Source organism: Macrotis lagotis, chromosome 1 (genome assembly GCF_037893015.1).
Source record: "Macrotis lagotis isolate mMagLag1 chromosome 1, bilby.v1.9.chrom.fasta, whole genome shotgun sequence".
Taxonomy (NCBI): Eukaryota; Metazoa; Chordata; class Mammalia; order Peramelemorphia; family Peramelidae; genus Macrotis; species Macrotis lagotis.
The window spans coordinates 508077378-508103533 of record NC_133658.1 but is presented as its reverse complement, the minus strand read 5'-3'; the positions used below and the strand labels follow the sequence as shown (position 1 = coordinate 508103533).

General features: G+C 34.1%; 1 protein-coding gene across 14 annotated transcripts in view; it reads right to left on the bottom strand.

The window, feature by feature from the left end:
* SYNJ1 (synaptojanin 1) overlaps positions 1-26156 on the bottom strand; it is a 119045-nt gene that overhangs the window by 46889 nt on the left and 46000 nt on the right. For 8 of the 14 annotated variants that reach the window (XM_074214093.1, XM_074214097.1, XM_074214096.1 and 5 more), the window contains exons 9-14: positions 23229-23398; positions 21850-21931; positions 16814-16966; positions 10304-10469; positions 7865-7888; positions 2566-2757 (exon numbers count right to left, since the gene is read on the bottom strand). In XM_074214093.1, the coding sequence (XP_074070194.1) occupies positions 2566-2757; positions 7865-7888; positions 10304-10469; positions 16814-16966; positions 21850-21931; positions 23229-23398 (787 nt within the window). The remainder of the gene's footprint in view (positions 1-2565; positions 2758-7864; positions 7889-10303; positions 10470-16813; positions 16967-21849; positions 21932-23228; positions 23399-26156) is intronic. The other 6 variants (XM_074214094.1, XM_074214104.1, XM_074214095.1 and 3 more) reach the window with 3 other exon arrangements.

The following is a 26156-nucleotide window of genomic DNA, read 5'->3' as shown; positions in this document are numbered from 1 at the left end:
GAGCTCTTTTTTTTAGACAGCACAAAATTTGAGCAGTATATGGTATATTCAGTTTGAAATGTCTACTACCATTATTACTACTACTACCACCACCATCACCACAACCACTACTACCATCATTATAACTAAACTCTCACAGTTACATGGACCTAGGGGTCATATGTATAAAGGTAAATTTAAACCCAAGAGAATTGATGAAATCACTGAATATAGAAAGAAAAAGGGGCTCAGGACCAAGTTTTGTGGTATATTTCAGTTCATGGAATGACACAGATGAAGATCCATAAAAGACTGGGAAGAAGCAAGAGGAGAGAGGGTCACAAAAACCAAGAGGAGAGAATTTAGGAGGAAGGGGTAGCCAATGGTGACTAAGGCTGAAAAGTCAAGAAAGTTGAGGGTTGAGAAAAGGTCAACAAATTTGGCAATTAAAAAATCACTGACAATTTTTGAAAGAGCAGTTTGAGTTGAGGCATGAAATAAGAAGTCTTTGGCAATTAAAAAATCACTGACAATTTTTGAAAGAGCAGTTTGAGTTGAGGCATGAAATAAGAAGTCAGATTTCAGAAGATAAAGAAAAGAGGAGGAGAGTTAGTCAAGGGATAGAGTACTGATGGCTTTTTTATGTTTAGCTGAGAAGCAGATTATATGATCATCTTAGCTAGGATTTAGTATTTTGAGGATGGGAAAGGCATAAACATGTTCATAGACAAAAAAACAACCATTAAATTGGGAGAGATTGATTAAAGTGAGAGAAATTATAATGGGGGCAATGTGCTTAAGAAGGTTGGAGGGGTTGGGTACCAGGGTTAGCATAAGCAAGGAATCAAGGATTCAAGGAATAGAGGGGAAGAAAAGAAAAGAATATTCAGGGGATATGAGAAGAGAAGAGGAGCAGAAGAAGTTTGTGTTTAATGGTTTCATTTTTTTTTAAATAAAAAAGACTTTCAGCTCGGAAGATAGAAAGAAATTCAGAGGGAGGCTTGAGGAGAGAAAAGGAGATTTAGTACAGACACTGTGGTGAGTGGGATAAAGAAATAATTAGAGAGAAGTTAAAGGACTGCTTTGCTGTATAATGACAAAATTGAAATTAGATAACATAATTTTTTAGTGGATTCAGCACAGTTCTGTGACTCTCCAATCCATTCAGCAGCACATGAGTAAGAATGAAGAAGGAAGATAGGCTGGGTTCAATTGGCAATAGGACAAAGAAGCAAGAATTTGAGAGTAAAGGATAGTTTAATGTTGAATTGGTATAATAAAAGATTAAGAATGAGAAGTGAAAAGAGCTTAGCCAGAACAAAGACTTTTGGGGAAAATTCTGAAGGGTGGCAGTCATAGTAAGAATGAAGAATGGGTCATATTAAGTAAGAAGATGGGGAGAATAGAATATCAAATTATGATCAGATAGAAGAATTTTGAACTTAAATAAGGAAGTGGTATATTTGTGGGTGATGAAATTTGATGATATATAAAAATATAAAACTGAGGTGAAGTAGAGGAGATAATGAGAACTGAGTACAGGAGGAACTAGAAATTTAGAGTATTTGAGGGAATGATAGCATGTTTGTTCAAATTTTTAGGAGGAAGACAAAAATTATAGCAAAGAGGGTAGTAAGACACTAAACTTACTGAGGAAGGTAAGGAACAACGTCCTAGAAGATCTGGATGAGGGGTAAATCTGGATAGAATAAACCTCCAAAGGAGAACTGCTGAGTGATGGTAGTAGAGAAAGACTGGAAGGGGCAAAAGAGAGCAAGGAGTGAAATTCCAGTTCTGACAAAGACCAGTGAGTTGGGAGGATATAAAAAAGGGTGCCATCACTACAGAAAAGGATAGCCAGAGAGGTGCTATCATCTGGATGCAACTAAGGTACTATTATGTGAATGCAACTACTCAGTGGGTGCCAAATGATAAAGGAAAAATGACAAGAAGAGTTCTAAAATGAAAGAAAGTCTGTTAATTATAGCAGGAACCCCCCAAAATACAGCAACTTTCTGGGCAGAAATGGAATATGAATCTGTAAAACTAGAGTTGTAAAGTGTCAGTAAATGCCAGATATATAACACAGGATATATGTGTGTGTGTGTGTGTGTGTGTGTAGAAAAAAAAAAACAAATTCAGAAACCATAAAAATGCAAGAAATTTTGGTTATACCGGATATAAAAAGAAGTAAAACGAATACCTAGCTTCTGATAAATGTGAAAAATATTTCAAAATATTTCTTCCAGAAAGGCTTAATATTCATTTCAGAAAGCCACCAAAGGAATATTAGTGCTAGAAGTCTAGAACCTGTAAACCAATCCCAAAGTGGCAATGGAATATAAAAGAAAAATTCCAAATCTTTAGTTACAATATATTTTTAAATTTTGAAAAAAAACAGTTCCCCAAATACATACTTAGACATAATGCACTTTAATTATAAATGTGAATTATAATGTAACTACGTTTTGTTGTCATAATATTAAATTTTCTTTTGAAGATAATTGCTTTGCTTTGTTATTAATTGTGTTTTCTAGATTAGTAAATCAGGATCAGGTTTTTATTAAATCTATATAAGTATCAAACCTTGAAATTCTTGGATACCAGCTATCTTCGGGGCATCTAGTAGCCAGTCAGTAAGTGTCTGATTCTTAAATGCAATGCTTCGAAATTGTTTTCCACCATTCACATTCCAGGTTCCAGTACACACTCGAATTTTTTTTGGTTTTGAATATTTATAGAAGTTCTCACACATACTCTTTAGTACTTTTGAAGAGGCTGTGTAAAAACAGCAAAAATAAAATATCATTTCGGTTATATAAATATATTTATTAAAATTAGCTAAGGTAACTCAGGAAACATGCCAGGATGACTAAGTTCTCATCAAAGCATATATAAAAGCATGCAAAGGCATACAAAACCATCAGCTGTGAAAGTAAATTCCAACACAAGGCACTTAACCAATGAAATAACAAAAACAAAAGGGACAACACAATAAGCTAAAGTAAAAGCTATTACACTAAAACTGTGGCAATTTAAAATATCTAATCAATAGTTCTGTTCAAATGAAATGGCATGTTTTTTTAAAATCTGAAGCAATTGAAAATTGCATGTAAGTTAAAATAGAATTTGACCAATTTCCTTTTTTTTAAATTTACAATATTATCAGAGGGATCGTTAAATTTTCTGTGCTGAGAATAGAATTTTCTTTAAGATTTATTTACATTTAATATTTTCAGGGCTGGTAGCCTTGCAAATTAGTACTTACTGATAAAATATCTAGAAAAACGCTACAAAATAAATGCCAAAAACTGAAAAGAAAAGAGATATGTAAAATAATAACACTAAATGCTTATATATTTTTAAAAATACAATTTTTTTTATCTAGAGATAGATTTTTTTTCTTCTGTCTCTATCTTTTGGTACAGTGAAAATACTCAAATCACAAAATCTGAGTTCAAATTTGAGCTGTTTTGAGTATGGGCAAGTCACTTATCCCTCTCTAAACCCTCTCATTTGTAAAATGGAGGAAAAAATACTCCCAGGGTCATTGGGAGAAAGGTAAGAGATATATTTGAGATTACACACACACACACACACACACACACACACACACACACAGATATATATGTATTTAAATTTGAACACCAATTAAAAATAGATGCTGATATCTGCCATTTATTTGTAGCTTTAAAGAGTTTTCATATACAGCATCTCATTTGATTCATGCAACTAAAACAGGAATTGCAAGTATTATCCCCATTGTACAGGTGAGGTGACAGGCTTGAGAGGGAAGCTGCCTAGTCTAAAATCACAGGGCTCTAAATAGTGAAGTTGGAATATAGAACCAGGTCTTTTGAGTTGAGGACTCCCACTGTACTTCAGGACTTAAGATAAATGTGCTTTAAGGAGGGGCATTAATAAATTGACCAGAGGAGTAACAACTCAAAATCACAGATACACTTTACTCACATACCATTCATAATTCTTCATTTAGTCATATACCAAGAAAGTATTTTACAAATTTTAAAGGGAGAAAGTACAACTCAAATAAGAAACTTACTGGTTAAATAGTTCTCAAATATAATTTCTGGAATCAAGTATTATGAGCAAATGTTCGTGAGCACAGAAGGTATATTTATATAATATACACATATCCAGTAATTTCTGCAGACCTTCCTTCACAAATTTAATTAAGCCAATCTGACTTATAAATAAGTATAAATCAGTAGGTACCACATTGCTGCTGCAAGTATATCTTATGATTAAGAATTAAGATTTTGAAATTATTGAATAATTTTCTCAGTCAACAAATACATTTATCCAAATATATATGGAGCACACAAGAATTAGTGAGGCACTTAGAAATAAACCAGAGACAATGGAATTTTTTTCTAGTACATGGAAGTTTTCTTCACTTCCCTGTGAAAAGCTATTCTTCCTTTGTAGAGCTACCAAAGACTGTCTTCTCAGTTTTAGAATTTTATCACTCTTTATTTTCCTTCATTTCCTAATTAAGGTCAAGCTTGGCCCAGGCTATATCTTGGGATTTACCAGTTATACTTCTTTCTTAAGGATAATGCCTTAAACACAAATCACTCAGGCTTTCATTGCTTGGCCAACAAAGGTCCTAGGCCAAGCCCAACTTGGTCACAGTTTGGACCTCAGAGTGAATATAAATAGTAATTGTTTCCATTTGGGTTAGAAACCTTGAGGGTTTTCCCTTTCTCAATTCGTGTGTGTGTGTGTGTGTGTGTGTGTGTGTGTGTGTACACACACACACACATATAATGTGTATATATATATATATATATATATATATATATATATATATGTAAAAGAAAAATTGTTTTATTAGGTAAAAAAGTCACTCTTTCTTTCCTAGTCTTAAATCATGGAATAGGCAGTATCTTAGTCAAACTAAGACGTGTTGAAAAACCTTGGCTTAAAAACACCAAGGTCTCCCACTGCACCCAGGGGCTTCACATATCATCTTGATTTATATCTTGCTACTGAACCCTGGAGTTTCTGATTATGCAATGTCCTCTCACACTTAAATCCAATTCATCTGCATTTCATGCCACCACCTCCCTGATATTATGGTACTCTTTGAGAATGAAGGACAAATGACAACAATCTACAGTAATTAAAACAGTCCTCCTGTATTCATATTCGCCATATAGTAATGCTGGATCAAAAAGGTATCCCACCTGGTAATGGGAAGTTTTTCTGCCTCAGAAATTGAGGAAGCTAACCAATGGTTTAAGAATCGACAGCTCATTCAGCCTGTATGCAAAAACATATGCTCCTATCATAAGCTCTCTATTAAATCAACTGCCAGAAAGAATTGGAAATTGAGTGAATGTCCATCAATTGGGGAATGGCTGAACAAACTGTGGTAACTGTATGTTATGGAAGACTATTGTTCTATTAGAAATAAGGAGGGATTTCAGAGGAGACTGGACTGAATTGTGGAGCTCATCTTTATTTATTTGTTTGTTTGTGTGTTTGTTTATTTATTTATGATCTAAGTTCAATGCAATGGAAATAAAATAAAATATGAGAAATAGTAAAATTACATAATAAGATAATGGGCTTTTTAAATTAAAGGTAATAGTCTTTGTTCAAACTCCACAATTCTTTCTCTGGATATAGATAGTATTCTCCATCGCAGATACTCCAAAATTGTCCTTGATTATTGCACTGGTGAAAGGAGCAAGTCCATTAAGGTTGATCATCACCCCCATGTTGCTGTTAGGGTGTATAATGTTGTTCTGGTTCTGCTCATCTCACTCAGCATCAGTTCATGCAAATCCTCCCATCCCTCTTGGTTTCTATAGAACAATAGTGTTCCATAACATACATATACCACAATTTGTTTAGCCATTGCCCAATTGATGGACGTTCATTCAATTTTCAATTCTTTGTCAATACAGTGTTACTATGAATATTTTTGTACAAGTGATGTTTTTTAACCCTTTTTCAGGATCTCTTCAGGGTATAGACCCAGTAGTAGTAGTATTGCTGGATCAAAGGGCATGCATATTTTTATTGCCCTTTGGGCAGTAAATAATTGTGGAGTTTAAACAAAGACCAAAGACCTTTAATTTTTAAAAAAGTTACCTTAATATGAAATTGTGCTCTTATATTTTATTTTTTCCTTAAGGATATGATTTCTCTCAACACATTCAATTTTGATCAATGTATAGCATGGAAACAATGTAAAGTCTATAAGACTGCCTTCTGTAGTGGTTGTGGGGAGGGAAGTGAGATGGGGGGGAAAATTGTAAAATTCAAAAAACAATTAACAAATCAACTGCCAGGACTGTTCAATTCTGCCTAACAATACTTTCCACATTGATACCTCTAGGAATAATTTGCACAGCTACCATCCTGGTCTAGGCCTCTATCATCTTGTCTGGACACTTACAATGGTGTTTCACAGTTTTCTCCTTAATTCCCTCCCTTCTCCAATATATTTTTTTCCTTGCCTTAGAAAACCACAAATTAACATGATCTATATCTTAATGTACTTTTATTTATTTTGTGAAAATATATCTCTATTTCATTTTAATTAGTTTCAGGCTGGGAGTCTGACACCTCTACACAACTATAAAATTAACATTCCTGAATGGCAGATCTTTCCTTCTTTTCCTTATTGCCACTGAATAACTTTTAAAGCTCTTTACAAATTATTTTAAATATATCTTGCCTAACACTATGTTCCAGCCAAAATGGTCTATATGCTGTCTTCCACACATTTCATCGCCCAACTCTATGCTTGTTCAGATGCTGTCTCCTCTTCCCCAAGGTCAAGAATGCTTTGCTTCCTCATCTCTGCCTCACAAAACTCTTAGCTTCCTTTAAAAGTATAGTTCAAGTGCTGCAGTTCCTAGTTTTCTCCCAGAAGAATATGGTTTTATATTAATAGAAATGACACTAAAGAAAATTCATTATTCTCTGCTTCAGTACCACTGGATCTTTCCATTTAACTTGTAGACAAAAACCTAAGTTTTTTGGCTCTACTACAATGTGAGTTCTATGTGTGAAAAGAAAAGAGAATGGAAGATGATAAGGAGCTAATGACTTCATTTTTTCAATAGTCATTAAAGAATCTTCAGCTCTTAAGAGTGGGAAGGTGGGATTGCTCAGGGGATCTCCAATAAGAATGGAGCAAATAGGAAGTAAAGAAAAAGCATCCTTGGTGAGGGAAATCTTAAAATATAATACCAACACTTTAAAAGAGAGAAAATTAAGATTAAATTTTCATTTAAATTTTTATCTTAAAAGTTCTGACCATTGTCACAGTTAATTAATCCTATGCTTAAGTGAAAAGGACAAGTTTGTCAACCCACTGAGATAATTCATGGTAAAAGGTACCAACCAGTCCCAGTCATAAGGACAATAATTAGGTCCTCTAATTTAATTACTAAGCCAAGTGTTTTTTATGTCAAAAGATCCCAAATAATACAATTGGCTAGCAATTTGAATTACAGGAAAAAAACCCCTTTTTTATCATCAGTAAAAGAAAGAGCCAAGAAGAGCTATTTTGCCTTTTTGACTACCTTCACAAATCCATTATCTATTGTGACTAATAATATAACAAAAGGATTTCTAGATTTTGTTTATTAAGAATAAGGAATAATACCAAAAACACTGGTTTTATTTGATTTAAAGAAAAAGTAAATATAAAAGTTGATTTTTCAATGAAAACATTTGTTAGAACAAGGGTCTTGAAAAACTTCATATTTAATAAAAGAAAAGAGTATTTTATTTCATCTTAAAACAACAGAAAGTTTTACATGTTATTCAAAAGATCTATTTTATAGAGAACATTAGAAAGAAAAACATTATTTTGTATATTGTTTAATTTACTGTACTATACCTGACTGCAATGTCTGCTCAGAAACTTTGGATGCATCAAGAAAAAAACAAGAATACATTAGTAAAATTGTTATTGTGATAAAATCCACAGTTATTTGAGAAAAAATACTCTAAAATATTTTTAGGATTGTCTCCATTTTTAAAATTAATCATTCTGAAAAAAATTATCTTTTACTATCAAGAAGTTAAAAATAACTGGCAATAATTATTTGTTTCCCATCAAAGAAACAGATAGCTCTATAGTATGATAACTTTCAGTCCTCTACCAATCTCAATGTGAATATTTCAGTTTTACAACCAGCAGGTCATATTACAACCTGGTCTGCACCACAGACTACTAACATTTGTGTGCACATGGACTTTGGTGGCCAAAGCAGAAAATGAGAAAGCACTAAATGTTACTCTGGAATGACTTACTTCATCATTTTAAGAGTGATTTAGTGCTCTCTGAAGGATTCTGCCATGACATAAACCTTTTAAAAATGAAACTGAATCATTTGTTTTCATGGAATCAACAGTTGCTCACCTTGATGAAACGATACAGTTCTTTCCAGAGTTTCAAGATACTATTTACAACACTTGAATATCCAAGAGTTAATGATTCAGTCTCTGGATTTGGATCCTTTTGTTGCTCCCTTTTCTTCCTTTCAACTACCTGCTTTTTCATGGATTTAGCACCATCAAAGGATGGTCAGGGGTAGAAAGAAGTGATGAAAATCTCTTTTCTACTTGTAAGTAGTTCTCCAAGTGTTGTAGAGGAAGAAGTTAATACAAATGGGTAAAATAAGATTTCTAGATGGTCAATCAAATTAAATTATCAAATTGCATGGGTTTTCACAGAAAATTATTGAGAGTTGACCATACATTATTTTTGGGTCCCTTCATGGAATTAAGAACAAAAAGAATTCACATTACTGTGCAAGAAATTTACTTGCATTTAGCATTAAAACTCAAAGAGACCTCAGTGATAATATAATCTAAAAGCTTTAATTTTATAAGTGAAGAGGCTCAATTTCAATTTATATAAACAAGAAAATGGAAAGAATAAGTTTTTGGAATACTGAAATAGAAGACAGGATAACTTCTAACGCTCTAAACAGCTAAGAGAGGTGAAATTAACAGTCTCTGAGTCAAGATAGGATGGATTCAAGTACAATCTCTGACACATGGTGACTGTGTGACTCAGGGAAAGTTACTTAACTTCTTAATGCTCTTGGTCTATGTTAAATTCAAATAGAAATGGATCTTTGTGGCTGCATATTGACTTAGAAAACCATAAATTAACATTATCAATGTCATATTACATTTTAAAATTTATTTTGTTAAACATTTCCTGATTGCATTTTAATATGGTTCAAGCCTATTCCATGCTTGAGTTTTGCTGTGGGGCAGTTAGGTGATACAGTGGTTAGAGTACCAGGTCTGGAGTAAGAAAGGCTCATATTTCTGAGTTCAAATTCAGCCTCAAGCACTTACTAGCTGTGTAACCCTAAGCAAGGCACTTAACCTTATTTGCCTTGGTTTACTTCTCTGTAAAATGAATTGAGAACAAAATGGTAAATCACTTCAGTTTCACTGCCAAGAAAACCCCAAATGAGATAAAGAAGAATTGGACACAAATGAAATGACTGAACAAAAATACTGACATCTATATTCCATGTAATTAATTACGATTATAAATTGCTTTGCAGTTGATAATTTGTATTGATGAAGAGGGCTTTTTCATCAGAAGTTCCCTTTAACAATTAAATCACAGGTCCAGACTCCCTTGGCCGATCTCAACCATCAAGCTAAAAGCGAGAAGCTGGCCCTGAAAAGGTTCTTTTGAAATCAAATTATAGAGTCAAATTTTGAGCTTTTGGAATTACTATATTCACTGATATTGGAGTTCATTCATTAGAGGCTGCAGGAATAGTCACAGATAAATTTGGGACAGTTTTATAATGAAGTCTACTCTCATGATTTCTCCATTGTTAATCAATATAAATTATTGGAACATTATCAGTTTAAAAGATGAGACCAACTCATAAGATAGGTTTAACATAATCTTCAGAAAGAATTAACTGAATATTTTGTGTAGTACACAATTTATGTAGTATACATAAGTCATATAGTATACAATTTACCCTCAAATAAACACTTTTAAAACTAATTGATCAACCACAGGAAACAAAATGCATGTGGTTCAATTTGTAGTTTAGTAATAATAACAGTAAAATTATATTTTTAATGCAATTTATTTTTTAAAGAAATAATTTTTATTAGTACTTGAAATAATCTAACTATATTTTGATCAACTCCATTATAATTATTAGAAATACTCATGTAAACATTAAACTTTTCAATTTTTTTTTTTACTACTCAAGTTTTCAGGAGAGAAAATAAAATTCCATCAGTAAATAAAGCAATAGTTTAAATGTAAAATGACAAATGCACAAACCTCGTAAGCATCCAGTAGTTAGTAGTGCTCGGGCTTTATCTGCCAAGTCACTATTTAAAGTACTCCCCAACAGCAAAATGTCAATGGCTTCTTGCTTGGAGCTGTCAAAGAAGTTATTCTGAATTGTTCTGGTTACAGAACGAGCACCATCTTTTAACTTTCCAGACTGAGGGGGAAAAGAATATGTAAGAATCCTAAGTAAAAAATCATTACTGGAACTCAGAAGGAAACTTAAGTTTAGTTACATGGGTATACTAATTACAAGGTAAATTTTTTGTTTTGAAAATAAATCTACCACTTAATTTTCTAACTAACATTTCAACCTGTCATCTTTTTTTGTTTTTTTTTTGCAAGGCAATGGGGTTAAGTGGCTTGCCCAAAGCCACACAGCTAGGTAATTATTATGTGTCTGAGGCCGGATTTGAACTTAGGTACTCCTGAATCTAGGGCCGGTGCTCTATTGTGCCACCTAGCTGCCCCCATCATCTTTTTATTAATATGAACTTGAAGGTGATAAAAATTCATTACAATGAGTTAAACAAGAACAATGCAAATATTGGAGTAGGGGAAAACTAGGACATTGATGCACTGTTGGTAGAGTTGTGAAATGATCCAACCTGTCTGGAGAAAATTTGGAACTATGCATACAGGGCAATAAAACTGTAAATACCTTTTGATTCAGCAATACTATTAGATCTGTATCCAAGAGATCATAAAACAAGGGAAAAAACCCTACAAGCACAAAATATTTATAGCAGCTCTTTTTATAGTGGCAAAAAATTGGAAATTGAGATGTCCATTAATTGGGGAATAGCAGAACAAACTAAATTGATGAAATACTATTGTTCTGTAAGAAACATAGGTGTCCAGACTTTAGAAAAGCTTGGAAAGACTTGCATGAACTGATGCTAAGTGAAGTGAACAGAACCAGAAGAACATTGCACCTATTAAGAGCAACACTGTAATATGATCAACCATGATGGATTTGCTCCTTTCAGCAAGTACCTGTGATGGAAAATACCAATCACATACAAAGAAGGAACTATGGAGCATGAATGCAGATCAAAGCATGTTATTTTTAACTTTTAAAATTTGTTTTGTGCTTTAGGTTTTTTTTTTTACCCTCGTTCTGATTCTTCTTTCACCACAAGACTAATGTGGGGGGGGGATGAACAATGCAAAAACTTCATGAAATAATGCATATTATGCAGTACCAAATTTCTTCACTACAAGGCAAGTAAAAAGTGTAGAGATTTTAAAAAAGTAAGAAACTTAAAGGAAAAAAGAACCTCTGTTCTGAAATTCAAGGATATTAAGTATCTACATACTCTTCCAAAAAAATCCTCTTTGGGTTAAAAAACCAAAGAAATTAAAGAGCAAGTATTCTTACTATAAATATTCTAAATTACTTAATACTAAAATTTTAATTTTAGTGTTAAATAATATAAAATATTTACATTAAGAATACTTGGTTACAGAATATTTTATATTAATTTTTACCTTAAATATTGTTATTTTGTTACATAGGTAAACAGTGAAAGAGAACACAGCATCAAATCCTTGGAATCAGAAGACCTGGGTTCAAGTCTCTCTCTGACACATACTAGCTGTGTGACCATGGTCAAATACCTTAACCTCTCAGTTAAGAGTGTCTCTCTAACAGGCATTTTAAAACAAGAGTGAGGAATCTCCAAGTTGGAGGGCTGCAAAATCATTTGGTCTGGCACTGGCAATGAAACCACAGAAAGGACTCAAAATTCACTAAATCTAGAAAATTTTAGGGGTGAATTAATTAAATATTTCACCAAATACCAAATTTCTAAAATCTTAAGATGTTTGATTTCAGATTAAAGAGTCAAAAGTATTTTAAAAAGTCATATCACTGAATGATGGTAGAAGTAACTGGACACATACTTAATTTGGTTTTTAAAAGTGGAATAATTTTGACTGATCCTTAAAGATGGTTGGGGTGGGAATGAGGGGAGGGAATGTACATATTACTAGTCACCAAAGAATTTTTGAACTAAACCTCAAAAATGACCTAGTTTTATTGCCTCATTTATTAGAAAACTCAGATTTATCAGTGTTCAATTACTTGCACAAAAACCACTCAACTAATCGGTACAGTGGTTATGACCAGGAATACAACTCAGATTTGCTGGCTTGGGTCCAACATTCTTTACTATATCATTTTGCTACTTAAGAACCTAAACTAATTACAAATTAAATAAGATTACTTCCAAATATAATCTTTGGTGAATAGTCATCAGTCACATAAAAGAGTACATGTGAAAGTGAACAAATATGAGATATGGCAGGTAGGAAGATAATCAAAAGACATACAAAGAGGGAGAAGGAGGGAGAGGGAGAGGGAGGGAGAGAGAGAAAGAGAGACAGAGACAGAGAAAGAGATAGAGCGCGCGAGAGAGGGAATCAACACAGCTATTTGATTTACTTTTGTCTTAAAGACATTTCGATGGCTGGTCCTTGCCTTTTAAAATCTTCAAGAAATTTAATGTTTAATTTTAGCTTTTTAAAGAGAGAGTTTCTAAAATCTTAAGATGTTTGCTTTTCAGATTAAAAAGTCAAAAGTATTTTAAAAAGTTACATCACTGAATGATGGTAGAAGTAACTGGACACACACTTAATTTGGTTTTTAAAAGTAGAATTTTTATATTTTATAAAACATGTTCCAAAAAGACACTCACCATTGTCAGGCAGTTAATCGAAAGGAGCCCAGAGAAAGCAAAAGAAAGAGCAGCTGAGATTAGATTTTAGGAAAATTAAGATGACTGTGATTTAAATATGAATATTATTTTACATACTATGTTATAGACAAATGTATGCACTCTTTGGAAAATACATTTTTTTTACACTTTTCAGGAACGGAGGTACATAAAATAGTTGGGGAATTCTAAAATATTATTCAAAAACATGATACTCTTGGACAATAGGAGGTTCAAATCTGAAAAGGTAATCATTGCAGAAGGAGGCAGATGAAATAACAAATTTTCGAGTTTTAGAAGTCAGAATATTTTGAAAGTAAACATTTGAATCAATTAAATACATGCATATATATTTATATATCCACACATTTATTCTTTCTTCTATCTATCTATCTATCTATCTATCTATCTATCTATCTATCTATCTATCTGTCTATCATTTATTTCTAGAACTATTACTTTGCTGCCCAAAAGCAAATGTGAAAAAAGATGAACATCTATGAGTGGTAGCATAATATTTTGGGTAAACAGTATTTAAAATAAGAAAAGATGAGTACAAAATAAATAGTAGCTAAAATACCTTAAAGTTAAAATACCTTAAGTTAAAATACCCTGGAAGGCAGATCTTGGGACAATTCAATTCAATTCAACTCAAATAATACTATCTACATGCAAGGTTCTGGGAATACAAAACCAAAGAAAATAAAATATACCCTATATTAAAGGAGTTTATATTCTGTCTAGTAGAAATGGCATTCTAATACAATGTCAACCCAAATATGTTACAGCAATAATAGTTATATATGTACAGTGAAATGAAAAAAGAGAAATCTCAAAAGTTTTCTATATAAATAGTAAAATACCACTAAGAACCAGATGAAACAGTAAAGGTTTCACGAGAACACAATTAAAGGAAAATACGGATTCTTAAAAACAATGAGTAAAGAGTGCTTCTAGTTATGGGGGAAGGTTAGTACAAATGTAGAAGCAAGGTTAGTTACAAGTTGAATTCAAGTTAACAGATTGGAGTCCAGTTTAGTTTGCATATTTATCATATGTGTAAGATGAGGTTGAGGAAGTATGTAGATGCCAGACTATGGAAGTCTTAATTACCAAGTCAAAATGTTTGCACTTCACATAGAGGAAATAGGGAGCCATTGAAGGTTTTTGAGCAGAGTAAATAGTCAAACCTATATCTTAATGAAGATTATTTGGGCAGAGATATGATTGAAGAAGAGAGAGATGAGAGACAGGGAGACTAACAGGAAGGCTATAATTCAAGGAGGGGCAGAATTAACGTTGTGGTTGTGTGAATAGAGATATTTTAAAATTTGCAATTGTGTTACCTAACTATGCTGGTTTCCCAATGAAGAGAAACACCACCATTTTAGGATTTTTTTTTTTTGATTGAGTAGGGTTTCAGACATTGGTGTGACTTCCCTGTTAATAAAGGTGTAAAAAACTTTAGCCTTAAAAAAGGTGATGCTCTAGAGGATTGTTAGACTTTTCAACTTCCTTGTCTTTCTGATTCAGCATTGCCACTATGGCATTGGGGGGAGATTCACGAATAGATGATTGTATCCTTTTTAATCTTATAAGGAGATTTTACATTGGATTTTTGTAGATCCTAAGCCTGGATCACTAGCTCAGAGAAAGCTGTGTGAATACAACTTTTTGGTGTTAGCAAGCTGCACTGGATCCTTAATAGTTGATGTTTGAGGTTCAAGTGGGGGAAGGGCAATGCTATGACTCTAAAGCCAAATGATCATATATTGGGGGTTGGGGAGAGAAGGGGAAGGAGTCTACACAATTTGCTGCAAATGATAACTTCTTAGTGGGAAAAAGAGGGGACCTTTACCCTACAGGATTAGCTAGATGGATGGTTTAGGAGCATGGCAAGGAGAGTAAAGGTACTACAAAAGTCAATACTCCCAGGCTCCTGCTAACACTTTTAAGAAGCTAGACTGACAACTGACGAAAATGAAAATAGATTATTTCAGTACATTAAGCAACATAGATGTGAATACTTGGTTGATTTACTTTTAGTCAATTAAATCAGTTAGAGGTTCATAATGGAAGTTATTCTTTTTTTTTAGGTGTCTAAGGTAGGGAGTTGGCATACCTGACTCCATAAAGATGAAGAATTCCTCTATAATCCCAATGGGGGTCAGCAAGGTAGGGAGCGAATGTCCTAAAATAAAAGGCTTTGGTAACCTGAATCTACGAATCTCTACCATCACCTCTACATTCCTTATGACCAACATGTGTCAGAAGCACAGATCCTGACATTTAGTATCAGTCTTTTAGCTTTAGATTTTCCTTACCAGCCTCCTACAAAGGCTTGAACAGATCAACTTGTAACATTTGAAGGAGAGAATGGGACAATCACTGGGGAATCAAAAAAATCAGTGTCTGGGGATTATGAAAGAAGGTATTCCTTTCTCTTGTGCCCCCTGCCATGATGGGCAGAAGATGAGGAAGCATTCCAGGTTACCTTCACTATCCTTTCTCAGAAATGACTGAATTTTTCTACATTACTAGTTTAATAGGTAAAAGACCAGAAGAGTTTCTATTCTCTCTGGGCAAGTAGGTGCTCAAGATGCTCAAAACTCATGATCCAGTGGATAGAGCTGGTTCTGGAATCAAGAGGGTCTGGTCTCATATTCAGCCTTAGACACTTACTAATTATATAATTCTTGACAGATTCTTGATATTTACCGTCTCTTAGTCTCAAGTTTCCTCATTTGTAAAATGAGGATAAAAAAACCAACTTATCTCCCAGGGTTGTAAAGTACTTAGTACAGTGTCTGGCTCAGAGTAGGTGCCCCTTTCCCCTGTAATGTCTGTCACTGTATTGATGGTATATACTGATGGCCAAACTAATGGTTAGGCTGAACAAAGACATAGTGGTAGAAGTATTAGATCAGATGGGGAACTCCTCCTCTATTTCTGTAGAAGAAACCACCATCCTTCTAATAACTCAGATTCACTGCAGAATCATTGCTAACTAATAGGAACAGAATCTATTCCAGTGTGAAATCTTGTTGATTCTCAACCTCTCACTCAATCCCTTCTCTCTACCTAGACATCTACTATCCTATGTCAGTACTTTATCCCTTTTTGCCTAGACTGTTACAATAGACCTTCCTATTGTAACAGAGATCTAAGTGATTTTCCTATTTCCAGCCAAAACAGAAATTTTCTTAGGAATGATATTTCTAAAGTACAAGTCTTACCATATCACTCCCCTGATGAAAAAGTGGTTCCCTATTGCCTCGGGCATAAAACACATTAAAAGGCTTTCAAAGCTCATCTCTCCAGACTCCATATCAAAGTCAAGCTAGCCTACTTGTGCTTCCCATACAAGGCATTCTATCTCTTTTCCATGTAACTTATCAGAGGGTTGCCCTAATACCTGGAATTCTTCTTCCTTTTCCTCCATTTCTTGGAATTATCACTGGATTTCTTCAAAGCTCAACGGCAATGTAGCTTCCTGATAGTAGCCTTTACCAGTTATTAGCACATGTCTAGTTATTAGCACATACCCCAAATTATTTTCTATTTATCCACACATATTTATATATGTATGATATATTATAAATTATTTATCTATATTTGTACCAATTGCTGTTCCAAGTAGAATGAAAAATTCTTTGAATATGAGTACTGTTTCATTTTTGTTCTCAGTGCTGAGCACATAATAGGTATCTAAAATTCCAACATTGGAAACAAAAAAGATATTGCATATAGTGCAGTTAAATATAATTTTTTTGTTCTTTTTTACCTTAGCTTTGCCTTCCAAAGCTCCAGTGCCTGCATAAATTTTACTGATAGAGTCACCATTCACAGACCACATTGACCGAAAAACTTCTTGGAAACGAGTCACCAACTGAGGCTTTTCAGCTAAGCCAAGAGCTTCCAGTTGTTTGGTTAGCATCTAAAAGAGAAAAGTAGAAGTTTTATAGAAATAAAGATTTCATATTACAACTTGATAGTTTCAAATACTACCTCTAAAGTGAAGAGACAACCTCCTGACTTATTTACAAGAATAACATTTATGTCAATGATGTTCAGATCTATTTATCTAGCCCTCTCCCAATCTTCAGTTTTACACCTTCAATAACCTATTGGGGTATCTAGAACTGGAGATTCCACAGATATCTTAAACTCAACATGCTCCAAACTGGGCTCATAGCTTTCCCTACAAACCCTATTATTTTCCTAACTTTCCTACTTCCTATAATTATCTAATGAAGCCACTATCCTCCCAGTCAACTAGTTCAGTCTAGATGTCGATTTTCAGCTCTTCACTCCCTCTTGCTATTCCTCCCCCATCCAATCTGTGGCTAAGTCTCATTAATTCATAATATCACTTGCATATGCCCCTTTCTCTCCTCTGACCCTGCTACAACCCTGGTGAAGGCTGTCATTACCTTTTGCCTCCAGACTGCATCAAGTCTCTCCCACTGCTGTCCATCTTGCACTCAACTATCAAAGTGTTCTTCCTAAAAGCACAGGTCTATCCATTTCAATATCCTCTTTCTGTAAATTTCAATTGCTTCCTATTGTCTTCAGGTTCAAATATAAAATGTTTGACTTTTAAAGCCTTTCATAAACTGCCTCCTTTGTCCCTTTCTCATCTTCTAACATCTAAATGCCCTCTACAAACTGCAACCTAGTGACACTAGACTCTTTTTTGTTTCTCAAATAAGATATTCCACCTTAGTCAATAAACATTTATTCAGCTACTCCTTTGTGTCAGGCAGGATGCTACGAACTGGGGATACAAAGGTAGGCAAATGACAGTCCCTTTTTTCCTTAGGGAGCTCATAAGCTAATGTGGAGTCATTATGCAAACAATTAACTATAAACATGATATATGCACACATATATATGATAAACAGGAAATAATCAACAGAGGAAAGATACTAAAATTAAGAGGAAATGAAAAAAGGCTTTCTGAGAGATTTTAGCTGGGACTCAAAGGAAACCAGGGAAACTAAGAAGTCGAGATAAGGAGAGAGGGTCCATGAGAATGTTAGAAAGTGCAAGGTCTAACCTGAAGAAAAGCAAATAAGGGTTGAGGAATTGGAGGTAAGAGGCAGTAGGGGAGGGAAATAGCAACAGAGAGTGATCAGATAAGGGAAAGTCAGAGTCCCAGGAGGAAGGAGACTGTTAATCATTAAAAGAAAACTCTACTATGAAGATTATCAAAGTCAATCGTGCTATGGTCTCAGGGTAGGGTCCTTTCAGTGACTCACAGTTCAGGTGAGGGAGGAAGAAATAGAAATAGGACTGCGGATACTCTTAACCCAAAGCAGGAGACTAGGCTAGAAACCTGATAGAATGGTGTTCCCTGAAATTTCCTCTCCTGAGGAGAGGGAGGCTCATAGAATGGAAAGGTGCTTCTTTTCCCAAAGGAGGCTGAAGCCCAGGCAGGAGATATATGGGGCCAAAATAGAATTGCCTCCTCTCCCATCTCTCCTCCAGCATGAGACTAGAATGTTCTTCTCTTCTAAGGGAGGCTAGTGACTAGGCATGAGACCAGAAAGATGACAGTATGTGATGGCAAGATAATCTTCCTTCCTTTTTTCCACCAGAGGAAATTAGGCAAGAGATGCTCATAGTTGGATGTTAAGGCAGAAATCAGATAGGCTGAAATGAATGGCAAGATGCCTTTTTTTTCCTTCTTTCCAGAGCAGTAATGACAAACTCAAATAGAAAGGAGTCCTTACAGGTGCAGAGTGAGTTTCAAAAATCACTAACATATGTTGTACTGTATTTTATCTTGCTAAGCATTTCCCGGTTGCATTTTAGTCTGTTCCAGCTTCCTTAGGACTTTTGCTGTCAGCTGTGATTTTCACATTTCTTTCACAGCAAGACCTAGCAAGACACCCCCAGTAGTTTCTGATCCCTCCTCTTCCCACAATTCACTGGAGGCTTCATTTTCATTGACAGCATCCCATTTATTCAGCATTCTTTAGTATGCTCCCAGTATGCTTCAGACTGTGCATAAAGTCCAAATGACTATGCTGTGGGGGAAGGTTCCTAGTTTGTTTCTGTTTTTGTCAGAAGCTCTGAAAGGGCCTGAAGAGTAGGGAAAGGAGGAAAAGGAGTGAATTGTGTGTGGGAAGTTTATTCAGTAACTATAATGAGGAGAGATGGAAGAAAAGTTGGAAGTCTAAATATAAGAATCTTGTAACAGACTGGATCAGAGGTGATAAAGAAAGGAATGTGTCCTGAACTATGGATATGAAAGAAGTAATGGGTAGAGGATGGTGATTCAAACAGACTAGACAAATGTCTGGTTGTGGGAGATAAGGGAGAGACTCAAGGATGTCTTGAGATTATCAAGCTGGGTGACTATCAGTTAGTCAACAAGCAACAAGCATTTAGCAGTGTTTATCATTGTGCCAAGCACCCAAGAAGCTCCCCTCTTTACTGAAGAATAAATGAAGAATTCTTTATGCATTTTCTATGTACAAAATACTGTGCTAATATCCTGGAGATATAACTAGAAAAGTAAGACAGTTTCTGCTCTTGAGGAGCTCACATTCTAAGGGAGAAAACAATAGATAAAGGTATCAGCTATAGGTCAGACTGAAAAATCCCATGATGCCTATATTGCAGCAGCTAAGTAGATGTTAGTATCTCCTTTCTTAACATTTTCATTGATAAAATAATATCAGATTCTGATGTTGAACCATTTGATAATATATTTTTTTTTCTCAGTCGTCAGTAGCAGTGGCTATAAGTACCTGCAAGAGCAACTGCAGGGTTTTTTGTAGGATGATGGCTGAAGAAATAAGACTTAGAAGCACTGCTGTCCCAAAAGGTCCTGGATTGTCTCTACTATGCTCTGAGGGGAGACAGTGGTCAAGGCAGTGGCAATAGTTTGACTTGTCTGGTAAAAATGACCTTCTGGCACATGGCACCTCAAAGCACCAACTTCAGCTAGGTTAGGTTGCCTATCCTATGGATGACTGGATTCATTTCCTCAGTAGTTGTCTCCACAGATGACAGCTGTTAGGGCAGGGCTAGAACAAGGAATGACAGAATGGAGGGATGCTGCCACCCCTGAGGGGCCTATTTGATTTTTGGTGGCATTTGGTCAATATCTGTTGCTCATGGTGATGAGGAAGATGAGCTCCTTTCTCACAATGACTTTTCTCTTAGATGACAGTTGTGAGGTTGGGTTGAAAATAAGGTTTTTTGGTTGGTGGGAGGTAGAACCCTAGGGGTAGGATAGGGCCACTGCCATTTCCAGGGCTCCCCACCAGGGTCTGAAAGCACATGGGAGTCAAGGTGGTAGTAGGCTGACTTGCCTGGCTTTCCTTCAGGGTATCTTGCTGCCTTGGCTAGGCTGTTCTGTCTATCATGTGAGTAGCAGTTGGTGAGGATGGTCAAAGAACAGGACATTGTTAATAGTCATAATATACATTGTAATATTTTTTTCACAGACTTGCAACACTAGATTTAGATCTGTTCATAAGAAAAATGGATATTCTTCCATATCCCAGGACAAATGTATTAAAAATAATGAGAGTACAAGAAAAACAATGTTTTTTCAAAAGAAGGTAAAAAAAAAATCACTGAAACCAATAAGGTTATTGTAAGAAAATGAAGGTAGGAAAGGGAACTATCTAGCTGAAAGTACTAAAAAAGAAAGCACATTAGAAGTCAATTAGGAGAGATGGCTGAACTCTTGCACACAAATTGTTTCCTTAGATGATGGTTGTATGGGTTGGGCTAGAAGCAGGGATGACAGGCAAATTTCCATTCTGTCTTTTTCTGTGTGATCTTGGAAAAATCACAACCTTTGGCCTCACAATAAAAGTGATAAGGTTGCACTAGGTCATTCATCTTCCAACTCTAAATCTATAATCTTATGACATATTAAAACAAGTAAATTTGGTATCAAATATTATTACAGTCATCCTTCAACATTTCTGGGTTTCCCATTTCTTAGTATAGTATTAACTGGTAAGCCAGTGATAATTAAATGGGAATTTTAGGAGATTTGCAGTGTTCAGTGGAAAATCATATATGATACTAATATGTAAAAAAGAAAAACTACTGTCAAAATTGCACTCAAGTTTTATATTATTAATCCATTTAACATTTACTACTATTTAAGTATACATAAATCCATTATGAACACCTCAATTTTGTTAAGTTTGTTAGGCTCTAAGTCTATCTCTTCTTTCTGTCTGTGTCTTTCTTTCTTTGTTTTTCTGCTGAGTGACTGTTCTGTCTTGGAAGGAAAAGGAAATATGTGAAGTGGTTGCCGCAGGTACACCAGCAGCTCTAAAGACTCTGCCTAGTGCATGAGATACTTATCTCTCTCCCATAGAAATTACTATTATTTTGGGATATACTGTGTTGTTTTACTTGTTTTTGTGAGTTAAATATGATCAGAATTATTAGAGATATTTGCAGTTTTCACATTGTAACAGTCCCATAACACCCCACCCCACCCCTCCCACGTTGAGATGACTCTAAATACACACACACACACACAACACGTATATAAACAACATATTTCAAAGATGTAATTCATAGATGGATCACAGGACACTAGAGTTAAAAGACCTTAATTATAATCTCTTAATTTTACAGATGAAGAAGGCAAAACAGAAGTGATGACTCACTGGAAGTTACATAACCAACACTATCAAGTCTAGCACTTCTTTAAAAAAATGTATTCTACTACACTAAAGCTTATTAAATAATCTGATCAGGAATATAATTCATTGCTAAAATTAATGTAAAACTATGTGATTATAAACTCAGGTTACCAGTATTTTAAGGTTTTCTTACCTCTAAGCCAAAGAAAGCTTGCACACTATTTGTTCTATCTAGACAATCCAAGCAGTTTGTTCGAATCGTACCATTCTGAGATCTGTATCAAATGAATTGAAATGAGTGAAATCAACAAAATTTATCGATTCAAACAAGGTAAAGGTTAGCTAAAATCAAGATAATTTAATCAACAGCATTGTTATCATATATTCATCTTCAAAAATCAGGATCACATCAATTTTGGGATGCTAAACATTTAGGAATTGTTAAGCAAAAATTCTGTTAAATGCATTTAATGGAAAATCATTGTGTCATAGAAAACTCAAACATCAGGAATTAGAGGATGAAGAGAAGTTAAGAATGTAGTAAGTAGAATCAGGAATTTGTACAATGACAAAACTGTAAGTGTAATCATAATGAGTAATTCTGACCATTTTTGGTGGGAAGAAGAGTGGGGGAATTATGGGTTTGATATCTTAGGTTGTTGGACCCAGACACTGGTTTAAAAAATTTACTGTGAAGGTAAGTTCTCTAGAGTGAGGGAGGGCACATTCAGAAATGATCAATATAAAAATCTAAGGTTATCAATAAAATTAAGAGAACAAAACAAAAAAAATGAGTTGTAGCTAGACAGTTATACAAAAAGAGACCTGGCATTTGCACTGAGGAAAAGAAATCATCTGTCATTTCACAGGAAGTTTATCTTTTATAACACTTATAAACCTGACAAATATAATTTAAATTTTAAGTTCTTTGAGTGAGGAGCAGACTAAATTATTTTTTTTATAAACTACTCAACAATACTAACAACCAAAGTAATTAGAATAATAAAATTGAGGTAGTAATTCATGGGAATAAATTTTCACTTTGTAGAACCTATGATGTAGAACTCACATCCAGAATATTCAAACTGCCTTACAATGAAGGGAGGAAAGTAGTATATACCTTTTTTCAAAGGATAAGTACATAATAGTTTCTATCAAAAGAAAAGTCAGAATCAGAATATTGTTAGGTTGAATGAGTATTCCACTATATTCTTTTACTAATGATAAAATCACAATTATTTTAGATCAGGAAAGTAAAATATTGTTCAATTTCTTCCCATTAAAGATCCATCCTATGTACATTTTAGAAAATGATAATTTTAACAAAAAAAGAAAAATTGAAATTAAAACTTCAATTTTGTATATTTAGATAAGGAAAACATCCTTAGCTTAATTTTAAAAATTTTACAAAACTAATGGAAACATAATTTTGAACTTCTAATGAAAATGAGAATATAGAATGAAATATAAAAGATCATCTAACGTAAGTGAACATCCTAATGGAAAATTAAATAGCAGTTAAAATTATAATACAATCCTAATTTAAAGAATAGAAAAATAAAATAATCAAACCTCTGAACTTCAATTCCATCGAAATAAAAAAACTCGGAGTCTAAGAATTTTTGGACTTGAGGCTTAAGTACCCTATGTAATCTCTCTCCTTTTCCTCCTTTAACCATTTGATGATAGTCAAAATTGACCATTTTTGTATCAACAGCATGTTCAGAAGCTTTCAAATGGCTCTGAAAAAAAAAACAAGGAAATATTCTATTAAAATATGAACTTATCAGCAAAGATTCAATGAAGCACTGGCATATTATTTATTGCTAAAAAACTAGCCCATCACTTTAAAGCCCAATCAGTATCTATTTTCAAATCATTCTAATTTTTATAGTAGTCATAAAATCAGTATACTGATGAAAAACTGAAAAATTACCTGTTGATTCTTATATCTAACTATAACTACTCATATGGGTCTTGAATACTTCCAGTGATAACATAATTACCATAACAGAACCCATATTATTTTCCCCTGGATCAAGAGAAGAATGGATTTAAATCACTAGTATTCCAATTTGTTAAGAAAGTTCCATAACTAGATATACTTAATATAGTTACTAATTATTTATTTATTAGTAATTAGATATAGTTATTATATAGTTATAGTTAAGGGAGAGATAAGAATCAAATGAGTTTTTCCCTTAGAATGAATTAATGTTACATAAATTAATACTCAATTTATATATTCTAAAGTAATCAAATTGACTCAGGAAGTTCCTTTCAACTGTAAACACTGCAACCTATCCAAGTCTGCTGATCTTGTATGAATGACCTTGCTTTTTCACAGGGGATCCATTCAACATATTGAAGGCCTTCATTGCTTTCTCCTTACATTGCAAGGATATTATGAACAGAGCACCTTGGCTGTCCAACTGTTGCTATCTCCCATTCTTGCCACGTGGCAAACTCATTTCTCTTCCTAATATACAATTTCAATCTAATTCCTTGAGCATGCCCTTTATACTCTTTATTTGGGATTCAACATTGGTTATATATTTCGCAGCCTGTTCACATCCACCAGATGTTTCTTCATTGCCCTCTGTGTGATACTCACTTCTAAGGGTATTCACTCATTCATTCACTGTCATATACATACTACTGAACAACCCTTAGATTTCATGAAAGCTAGGAGTGAGTAAAAGAACCCTGTAATTCCCTGAAAATGTTTCAGTCCATGTTCTTCATCCCATTCAGCTCTGCCAATTCTTTGTTATCTGTACTGTTTTAGATGTACATGTTGTCCAAGATGTTCTACCCAAATGGAATGTTAAAATCTGAGCAATAACATTCTTTCATACTCTTGGTCTTTTCTGGTTGATTAGTTAGGTCAAATTCCTTTCAAGACTGATACCCCTTTCCCAGGAGGATCTGCAATATTCACTGACCACTAAGGCCATCAGAGTATAGGCCTTCATTTTACAAATGATGAAAATAACAATTAGAGATGTGAAATGATCATGCTCACAGTGAGCTGTTACGAGAGGGGCGTGAAACAAAGTTCTCTGATTCCAGAACTTCTCTCCACTGAATAACACTTCACTGGAAGGTCTTGACCACCTCTTTACCATATGGAGCAGGTCCAGTACAGTATCAATCCATGTGTTCAGTACACATCTTCCTTATTTTGCCTGATATTTATTTCTTCATTTTTAGGGGTTTTTTTTTTTGCAAGGCAAATGGGGTTAAGTGGTTTGCCCAAGATCACACAGCTAGGTGATTATTAAGTGTCTGAGGCTGGATTTGAACTCAGATACTCCTGACTCCAGGACTGGTGCTCTATCCATTCCATCACCTAGCCGCCCCTGTCTGATATTTATTAAAGGATCACTAAAGAGAATTATTTCAGCTAAATCTTCCAGAAAATTTTAAATGATCTTGATGAAGAGATGTGAGACACTTTTTTTTTGTAAAAGAGACTTTAAATTCTTTTGTTCCACATATCAAGTGTTTTTTTGTAAATCAGAAATAGGCACAATGAGATCTTATATTCCTTACATCTTGCAGTAAAATAAGAAAGATACAAGGACTACTGACTATTGCTTGTAGAAGGACTGCTTGCTTCCCACTCTCCAAGAAGATGCCCTTGATTCATGCATAGATGATTCTCAAGACACTGAATAATAAATGTTTAAGTTACTGATCCCTTTGGCCACTTTTTTCAGTATTAAGGAAGCATAAGATTTTTTTCCCATGTCCTTGGTATCTTTCTATCCTTTAGATATCTTATATGTTGGTCCCTCAATATCTGCATAATTGTACTGTTTCTAAGTCCAAAGGACAATAAAACAATTTATAACCTTTGATCCACCAAAACCACTGCTAGATCTGTATCCCAAAGAGATCATAAAAATGGGGAAAAGACCAACATGTACAAAAATATTCACAGCAGTTCTAATTGTGATGGCAAAGAATTAGAAACTGAGAGGATGCCTATCAACTGGTGAAAGGTTGAACAAGTTGTGGTATGTGAATGTAATGCAATATAAGAAATGATGAACAAGTATTTTTCAGAAAAACCTGGAAAGACTTACATGAGCTAATGTTGAGGGAAGTGAGCAGAACTTCACTTTTAAAATTGGTTTTATGCTTTCTTCTTCTCATGGATTTTTTTTCCCTTACTCACTGTCATGTGGAGGGGGAAGAGAAGGGAGGGAAGCAGAAAAATGTGGAACTCAAAATCTTACAAAAAAACCAATGATGAAATATATATATATATATATATATATATATATATATATATATATATATATATATAATTGGAAATAAATTTTAAAAAGAAAAAGAAAAAAGAAAATTATCTTACTGCTGGAGAGTATCCAGCAATACCACTGAAATTGGTATTTGAATAATTGGAAAAATACATAATATTTAAAAATAACAATTATACTGTTTCTAATACGGACCTTCACAATGGATGTTTTTTGTATCTTTGTTCTCTTT